Raw genomic sequence first — 8,780 nt, 5'->3', positions numbered from 1 at the left:
AACACCTGTAGTGGTCATGCATCAGTAAGCTTGTGGCCCAGGGCAGAATCCCAGCACAAAAAAAAGTTCACTCATTCATTCTCATTGATTAAAAAAAAAAAAAAATCAGTAACTCACACGCACTGTTTTGTTTTGCTGTCGTTATGTTTAGACAAAATCTCCTATGTAGCTCTGGCTGGCCTTGAACTTGCTGTGATCCCCGTGCCTCTGCCTCCGGAGTGCTTAGAGGCGCTGATATTTGAAAATGGACACTTGAAGAATGGGATGGACTCGTCCACGTGGAAAGCAGCTGCGGTAAAATAGACAAACATTAGGGATCAGAGGTCCAGAAAGCTCGTCGTCGGAAGTTTGAGTGCTTTGCCTAGTCCTTTTAGCGTGGCTCCGCCCCATTCTGCAGCTAATGTCAATCTAATCCTGATGACCAATCGTAGGAGAGAAAAACCCACTTTCGCACCTCAACCGCACTTAGGGGGCGGGCCAGGGGCGGGAGAGGCGGGACCAGAAGTGTCATGTGACTCACCCCATTGGCCAAGAGCCCCAACAGCCGCGAAATAGTTTGCAGACGCTCATTGGCCAGAGCTGGATTGGGCCGGCATGATGCCACGCCCTCCAGCGGCGTGGGTTTGGTTGCGCTGCTGCCGGGGAAGGAGACGCTGCCCTTCCGCAGCTATGGGCTCGCGGGTGAGTGAGTGGCGGCCCGACTGAGCCCACCGGGCTGTGCGGCTGGGCCTGGGATTGAGGCCCACGGCGAACGGGGTCGGAGCCTGTACAGAGCACGAGGCGAGCGCAGATGTCGGGGCTCAGGCGATCGGGGAAGGTACCCTAGCTAGAAGCAGCGGGCACCTTGGCCGGGCAGTGCAAGCAGGGCACCGGGGCCACCCTGAAGGGTACGCCGGGGGCCGGGGCCCGAGAGGACGGGGCCGAACCGGGCCGCGCACGGTGCCCTGGGTGTGTGAGCAAGTCCTGGCGATTGGGAGGTTGCGGAGGGCCGGGGGTGCCGAGAGGAACGGGACGCTGCGCGGGGATGGCCGCGGAGTCCCCCGCGGGCACGTCGCAGGTGGCGGTGCTGCGGGACCTCAGACCCGAGGCATTGGGCCGTTCAGGTCCGGACGGTGGAGGGCGGCGCCCAGGCTGGCACAGGAAAGGGCCCGGAGGTGGCGTAAGGAGCTGCCCATCCAAGGCCGGGAGTCAGCCGTCCAGGGGCCCAGGCTCTGTAGGGCATCGGAAGTGTCCTCCTGGTGCGTGCACAGCCGTGGGATTTTCATGCAGGGAAAGAGGCTGCCTATTTCGTGCCCTGGGTAGTGCCAGGGCATAGGTGGGCAGGAATTGGACCCTTTCCATTCTTGCAGCGAAGTGGGCCTGTGAGGGCCGGCACAGTTTCCTTCCCAGCAGAGAGTACCTGGATTCAGCCCTGTCAGCACCTGCCTATCCCTTGGACTCCCAGAGAGCTTGTGTCACCTCATCTGTGTGATTATACCAACCTCTGAAGCCCTTCAGGTGTGGCACTCATGATGCGTGGCTGTTGTTATGGGCAGTAGCTGGGAAGCACCCCTGCAACCTTGAGATCCTCAGCCCCCTAAGCCTGGGGTACTTGAGCCACCTTGGTGAGGTTGCTTTCCTCCTGAGCCTCAGTTTCTCTGTCCTTAAGGGTTCTGTCAGTGACTGAGATCAAAGCCCTCAGGAAAGCCTGTTGTGGCCCTGGCCTGGGGAAGAGCAGCAGTTGGCCTCTGATGGTCTTGTCCGCTGCCTATCAGGGTGGTGGAGGAGGGGCCGTGAGATCACAGGGTCACAGCCCAATACTCGCAGCCACCTGGCAGGCTGTCATCGTGGCAGGGTTTGCCCTACCATGTTACCCTGCCTCACATCTTGGCTAGCACCGGACTGATCGGCCTGCTGCCCTTCCCACTTCGGGATAAGCTGCTGGCCAGTGGCTTGGCCGTCTTCCCAGGAGACAGGGTCTCCCTGGCCTGTGTTCCTTCATCTTGCGGTCCCTGGAGACCTTGAGGATATCTTTGGCCTGGGGGTGGTTTTTGGAAGCACCCTGCAGCATATGGGGTCCAGGCTCTGTGAGGAAGCCCAGCTTTGGGATGGGGCAGCAGAGTGCCCTGGGGGTTTCTCAGAAGGTCCTGGAACAACAGCCCTTGTGCCCTGTGGTCCTTCTGGGATTGCACTTCTGCCGCATGTCAAATATAGCTGGCGCGTTTGCATTGAGCAGAGTCCTAGAGTCCAAGAGACTTTGATCCACCGGGGCTGCATCTCGTAGCAGCTGTGTGACTTTGGACTGAACTTAGCTGTCATGAGACTCAGTTTCCTCATTGGAAGTGGGGGAGGTGGGCAGGGTGGGAGGGCACCTGCGGCACAGAGTTGTGATGACTTGGTGAAAGAACTCAGTAGAAACACACAGTGTCCGAGCCGTGGCTTCCCTGTGCAGCCTGAGCCCGGATGATGTTCTCTGGTGTGGTCCATAGGAAGTGAACTGCGCTTGGCCTCGTGGGAAGAGAAAAAGATGTTGTGATTTCTAGTTGGGAGCTTGCAAATTTTGCTTCGCACCTGGCCTGTGGGTTCAAAGAGGCTGAGAACGGGGCAGAATACCCTGCCTTAGAAGGTGGCGCTTGTGTAGCCCAGGCCCTGGCTCTCAGGTCAGCGTGGTAGGGCTGCTGTCTTCCTGTCTTGAGGCTCAAGGTGGGCACCTGGTCTGTGGACATCTTGTGGCCACCTGCTTGCAGGTGCTTGGGGCTGGGCCTCACTCCAGGCCAGTGTCCGGTGCTGCCTTTGCTGTGTCCCAGCCCCGTGAGTACTCTGTGTGCATCTGTTTGTGCCCATGGGTACTCATTTGCTTTCAAGTTGATGTGTGTTTGTGTTTACATATGTTTCAGGATCGGTGGGCATGGGGATCATAACTGAGCATTTTGACCCATGTGTGTACTTTCTCATGTCTGCCTTGGTGTCTGCCCCTCAGCCCTGTGGAGGGACCGTCTGGCATGTGTGTCCCTGTCCTGCTGGTGTGTGGACATTGCCCAGCACTCAGACAGCCACCAGCTGAAGACACCCTGTGTGGAAGGCCCTGGCCCTGCAGGCTGCGGCCCGGGCACCCGACCTGCCATGGCATTCCGGCGCACGGAGGGCATGTCTATGATCCAGGCTCTGGCCATGACGGTGGCAGAGATTCCCGTGTTCCTGTACACCACCTTCGGGCAGGTGAGGACTGGGCTGGGTTGACGTCCTGTCCTTCCCTCTCTGCCACTTGAAGCCCTGAGCTGCTCAGCCTGGGGTCCCCTGCACTCTAGAGAGCGGGGCCCCGTCCCTACCGTCCCAAGCATCTGGTGTCTTCTCTGCACAGAGGAAGGAGCCCTGGGTTAGGTCCCAAGGTTCTATAAAGTCCTAACTCCAGCTTCTGTATCTAGAGGAGGAATCAGTGTCACTGTCCCTGACAGCCTCATCTTGGAGCTCACCAGGCCCCCAGCTTCCTACACCTCTCTTGTGGGCGAAGCTTCCACCCCACACTCCCAAGTGGGGTGGTAGGGGGTGTCAGATGGAGTGGCCTGGCTGAGTGGATGTCACTGGATTTGAGTTCTGTATTTCTGACTCCATGAGCGTGTGTCTTCATCTCAGTTTCTTTATCTAAAAAGTGACAGCTTCAGCAGACACCCAGGCCAGGTCCTGGTGAGGAGCCTGCACATCAGCGTGCCTGCTGGCCCCAAACCGCCTCTCCCTGCATGGCGCTGTCATCATATCTGTGTGCTGCCCGCCTTGTGGAGGGCAAGCACAGGTCTGGTCTGGGGGTGGGCTGCCTCCTCTGTCTGCAGTCAGTGCTCCTGGGACAGCTATCCCAGGGGCGGCATAACCCGGCCACCTCTCCCCTGCAGTCTGCGTTCTCGCAGCTACGCCTGACACCAGGCCTGCGGAAAGTCCTCTTTGCCACGGCCCTGGGCACTGTAGCCCTGGCCCTGGCTGCCCACCAGCTGAAGAGGCGCCGGCGGAGAAGGAAGCAGGCAGGGCCTGAGGTGGGAGGTGAGCAGCTGGGCACGGTGCCCCTGCCCTTCGTCCTTGCCCGGAAAGTGCCATCGGTGAAGAAAGGTAGGGCAGGGCCACTAGGGTCTGTGGGGTCTTGGGCTGTGGGGTCTCGAGCTGGTAACTTGCGTCCCACAGCTCCCCTCAGTGTGAGGCGGCGCAACAGGCGAACCCTTGTCACTGGGGGCGGGTGGCAGGGTCGCATGCATGGTCGGTGGCACTGCTTCTGCAGGGGCCCAGATCAAGGCTCTCGGAGAGTGTGAGGTGCAGAGGGGCTGCAGACCAACTCCCAGGGTAAGGTTTTCTCTTTTTTTCTAGTCCTGGGGTTGGAACCCAGGGTCTTCGCACTGAGCTCCATCCCTAGCCGGGTGTGTTTTTGTTTTTGTTTGAGACAGGGTCTCGCTGAGTTGGCCAGGCTGGACTTGCGTTTGCAGTCCTCCTGGCTCAGCCTCCTAAAGTGCTGGGATGAGGTGTGCATTGCTGTCTGGCTCATTTCTGGGCCAGAGTCACATATGTGACACACTGAGTCACACAGTGAAGTCACTGTTGTGTCCCCCAGTCTCCTGCTGTCACTTTGTCATCACTCTGCCTCTGCTCCCAGCCCGGGCAGTGCAAGCCTGCCTGATGGTTGGTGCTGTGGTTTTAGAAGCCTTTTACTGTCCCCTTTCTCCTGTGCCGCTGCTTGTGCCACCCCCGTGCATCCTCCTGATTGCCTTCCGGGCAGGGAGTTCTCCTAGATGCTCGTCTCAGGAGAAACCTGTTTTAAGAAGCAGGTCTCAGCTGGACGCGGTGGCGCATACCTCTTGTCTCGGCACTCAGGAGGCTGAGGCAGGGGGTTGTAAGTTCCAGGCTGGAGTTCGAGGCCAGCCTATGCTGCACTGCGAGACCTTGTCTCAAAAAACCAAAGACAAAAAGTGAAACAAAAGAGAAGCCAGTCCCTTAGGAAAATGAACTTTATTTCCGAGCTGTCATTAGAAAAGGGAGCTTTAGCTTCATAGTTGTAAAAAGAAGCTTTAGGTCCTGAGACATGTTCCCGCAGGTGACCTCGCCAGCTAGCGGTAGTCCCCAGCAGCCTCACACCGTGCTCACCCTGGCCTTGTGCCCGCATGCACCGTGCCGCTGTGCTCTCTTATTTCACCTCTCCTGTCCGCTTCTCCTTTACCAGGGCCTTGTGATGCCAAGCCCGGCTGTCCCTGAGCCACACCCCAGCCCCCACTTTTCTCACTTAAGAAAACTCTTCTTGGTCTTTTGAGTCAGGGTCTCTCATTATGCAGTCCAAGTTGGGCTCGAACTCAAGGCAGTCCTCCTGCCTCAGCCTCCCGAGTGCTGGGATTACAGGTGTATTTTTTACTTTAGACAGGCTCTCTCAAAGTTTCTAAATTGCTTAGTCCAGGCTCAAACTTACATACTTCCTGCTTCAGCTTTCCAGTTGTATAATTTTAAAAGTTGTCTTGGCTGGAGAGATAGCTCAGCAGCATAAGTGCCTGCCTGGCAAGTACAACATCCCAAGTTCAATCCCTGGCACCGAATGGTATGCTGGCCCTCAAACAAGGCATCATAACACATGCCTGTAATCCCAGTGCTGTGGAGGCTGAGACAGGAGGATCACTATGAGTCCGAACTGCGTAGCAAGACCTGCATCAAAAAAAAAAAAAAAAATACATAAATAAAAGTTGTCCTAATCCCCATTGGAAAAAGGAGCCCACAACCAATCAGCAACACAGGAAAACTAAGTGAGGAGGTGGGGAGGTGGCTGCACCTGCTTCTCAGTGCCTCCCAGCAGGTCTGGGCCCCTCCTCTGCCCTGGCCCTGTCCTGGGTGATAGCGATGGCAGTGGGTGGGACAGCGGGAGGGGCCATGCTCACATGGACTCGGAGGACAGCCCACGTTCCCAGGTAAGCAGGGGCAGCTGGGTGACTGCGGTCCTTCCACAGGCTACTCCAGCCGGAGGGTGCAGAGCCCCAGCAGCAAGAGCAATGACACCCTCAGCGGCATCTCTTCCATTGAGCCCAGCAAGCGCTCAGGCTCCTCCCACAGCCTGGCCTCGGTGAGCTGTGTGTGGGGAGGCTGGGGGCGCCGTAGGTGGCATGAATAGGGTAGGTGGGCTCGTGGGATGACCAAAAAGGGATTTGTCCCCTTGCCAAGGCCGGCGGCCAGGTGCGTGAGTGACAGGCCTGGTACCTGTGGGTACTCTCTGTCACCCTGGTCTGACCAGCAGAGCAAGGGCTGGGACGCTAGTCAGGACAGGCCTGGGACAGGTGGCCCTGGAAGCTGCTACCCCAGCAAGGGCGGGCAGCCTCCATGTGTCTCCTCCTGGGTCGGTGGATCCAGACCTCAGGGAGGCGTGTGGCTGTGGCACGTGGTCTGGCACAGAGGCTGTGGTGCCTCATCCTTGTCCTTGCCCGTGGTCCCCAGATGATGGCAGTGAACTCATCCAGCCCCACGGCTGCATGCTCTGGACCATGGGAAACCCGAGGGATGGAGGAGTCCATGCCCGCCACTGACGGCAGTGCTGAGAGCCTCTACGTGCAAGGTGCGGTGGGCACTGCCCCGCCCCAGCCCAGCTCAGCCAGCGCTTTCCGGGACTGATGGGAACAGCTCTGCAAATGGATGGCCCTGGCCGAACCCGGCTGCGTGCCTTGCTGTGCCCACTTGGCAGGGCGGCGGGGCCGGACTGTCCTTCTCCCCTCCTGTGCCCAGGCATGGAGCTGTTCGAGGAGGCGCTGCAGAAGTGGGAGCAGGCGCTGAGTGTGGGCCAGCGCGGGGACAACGGCAGCACCCCCACGCCTGCAGACAGCCTGCGGCACCCGGAGACGGCCTCTGAGGCCCTGTCAGAGGTGGGGCTTCACTGTACTCTCCAGGCTCCCAGCGCTGTGGGAGGTTAGCAAGCAGGAGAGGGACAGGCTCCTTGTCCACCTTCATTGCTTTATCTTTTTTGGTCTTTTTGAGACAGGATCTCCCTATGTGGTTCAGGCTGGCCTTGGACTCACTGTGTACTCAGGCTGGCCTTGAAATCGAGGTGATCCTCCTGCCTCAGCCTCCAGAGTACTGGGATGACAGGCATGTGCCCCACACCTGGCTCTGCCTTCTGCTAGCAGGCTGCTTCCTTCCTGGACTGCAGGTCCCCATTCATATGGGTGGTGCACGCCTCATAAAATAGCACGGCACCTGGACTTCAGGATGGCTCAGCCGTGGATCCATGGCGACGAGCAGCCCCTGCAGCCCTGTGCAGGAAGGAGCAGGGCGCTGGTGCTGGCAGAGCAGGCTGGCAGCGCGCCTCCACTCACAGAGACTGAGGGTGTAGCCTTTAGTTTTTTTACTTCATATACTTTTTTCTGGATGCTGTCCAAGTTTCCTAGAGTGAGCATTATTTCAGTTCAAAAAACCAAAATAAACATAAAAGACTAAAAGTAAACTGTCTTTTTTTTTTTTTTTTTTTTTTGAGATAGTCTTACTATATAATCTAGCATGACCTTGATCTCACTCTGTAGCCCAGGCTGGCCTTGAACTTAGTGATCCTCCTGCTTCAGCCTCCTGAGTGATGGGATTATAATTGTGCACCACTATGGCTGGCTCCTCAGCTTAATTTTTTATAATTTTGAGCATGTGCTTTTGGCAAGGGCTCATACAGGTGGCGATCTTGCGGTGACCCTGGGTTGCTTTGGTTTTCCTCAACCACCTGGAGTAATCTTTTTTTTTTTTTTTTTTTTCCCCAGAACCGGGGATTGAACTCAGGCCCTTGTGCTTGCCAGGGAAGTGTTTATTCCACTGAGTCATTTCCCCAGCCCCACCTGGAGTAATCTTTTGTGACCTCCCAGGCAATTTCAAAAAGCTTTTATGCTTGAAAGTTTGTGCTCAAGGGCTGGCTGTGCTCAAGGGCAGAGCGCTTGCCCAGCAGGTGAGAGCCCTGGGTTCCATCCCCAGAGCCAAAAAGAACAAACAAACAAGAAAGCACGCTTCCGTATCCCCACCAGGACAGCCCCTCGGAAAGCCGCAGCCCTCACTCGCTGCGTGGGCGCGTGAGCTGACGTGACCGCTGAGGAAAGCGGTTCAGCAGTTTCTGGGGAGGATGAATGGGAGCCAGGTGGTGCACTGTAACCCCAGCCCTCCGGTCGACTGGGCAGGAGGCTTGGAGGTTCCAGTCCAGCCTGGGCAATTTGGCAATATAGCAAGACCCTGTGTCAATATAAAAGTTTTCTAGGCCAGCCTGATAGCTGAGTGGACTAAAGCACCTGCTTAGGCAGGGTGCAGCGGCCGAGGTTTGATCCCTGGTATGCCGTGCCAGCCCTGCCCCCGGGGTGCTGCTCCGACAGCAATTGAGACGGGCCATGGTGGTGTGCACCTATAATCCCAGCGCTTGGGAGGCTAAAAACAGGAGAATCACTGCAAGTCTGATCTACGTAGTGAGACCCTATAGACCCTGTAGACCCTGTCCTAAACACAGAAAAAAAAAGTTTTTTAAAACAAGGATGGAGAGGCTGGAGAGATGGCTCAGTGGTCTAAAGCACCTACTTGGAACAAGCTTGGCAAAGCACAGGGACCGCGGTTCGATCCTCCAGCGCCACATGCCAGCCAGCCGTGCCCCCTGGTGGGCTGAGCTGGCCACACACACACACACACACACACACACACACAATAAATAAATGTTAAAAAAAAATAAAAAATAAAACAAGGATGGAAGGGGCTGGTGAGATGGCTCAGTGGTCTAAAGCACCTACTTAGAACAAGCTTAGCAAAGCACAGGGACCGCAGTTCAATCCCCCAGCACC

General features: G+C 57.1%; 1 protein-coding gene across 6 annotated transcripts in view; it reads left to right on the top strand.

The window, feature by feature from the left end:
* The first annotated feature begins 595 nt into the window (after window positions 1–595).
* Miga2 (mitoguardin 2) overlaps window positions 596–8,780 on the top strand; it is a 17,881-nt gene continuing 9,696 nt past the window's right edge. Inside the window, exons 1-7 of one of the 6 annotated variants that reach the window (XM_023700517.1) lie at window positions 622–681; window positions 1,350–1,497; window positions 2,960–3,198; window positions 3,867–4,077; window positions 5,946–6,058; window positions 6,427–6,544; window positions 6,712–6,848. In XM_023700517.1, the coding sequence (XP_023556285.1) occupies window positions 3,103–3,198; window positions 3,867–4,077; window positions 5,946–6,058; window positions 6,427–6,544; window positions 6,712–6,848 (675 nt within the window). In that variant the 5' untranslated portion in view covers window positions 622–681; window positions 1,350–1,497; window positions 2,960–3,102. Of the gene's footprint in view, window positions 682–713; window positions 818–1,349; window positions 1,498–2,959; window positions 3,199–3,866; window positions 4,078–5,945; window positions 6,059–6,426; window positions 6,545–6,711; window positions 6,849–8,780 lie in introns of those variants that run through there. The other 5 variants (XM_023700518.1, XM_023700520.1, XM_023700519.1 and 2 more) reach the window with 5 other exon arrangements.

The sequence above is a fragment of the Octodon degus genome, unplaced genomic scaffold (genome assembly GCF_000260255.1).
Source record: "Octodon degus isolate 3935 unplaced genomic scaffold, OctDeg1.0 scaffold00123, whole genome shotgun sequence".
NCBI lineage: Eukaryota > Metazoa > Chordata > Mammalia > Rodentia > Octodontidae > Octodon > Octodon degus.
This window is presented reverse-complemented; position numbering and strand designations above follow the sequence as displayed.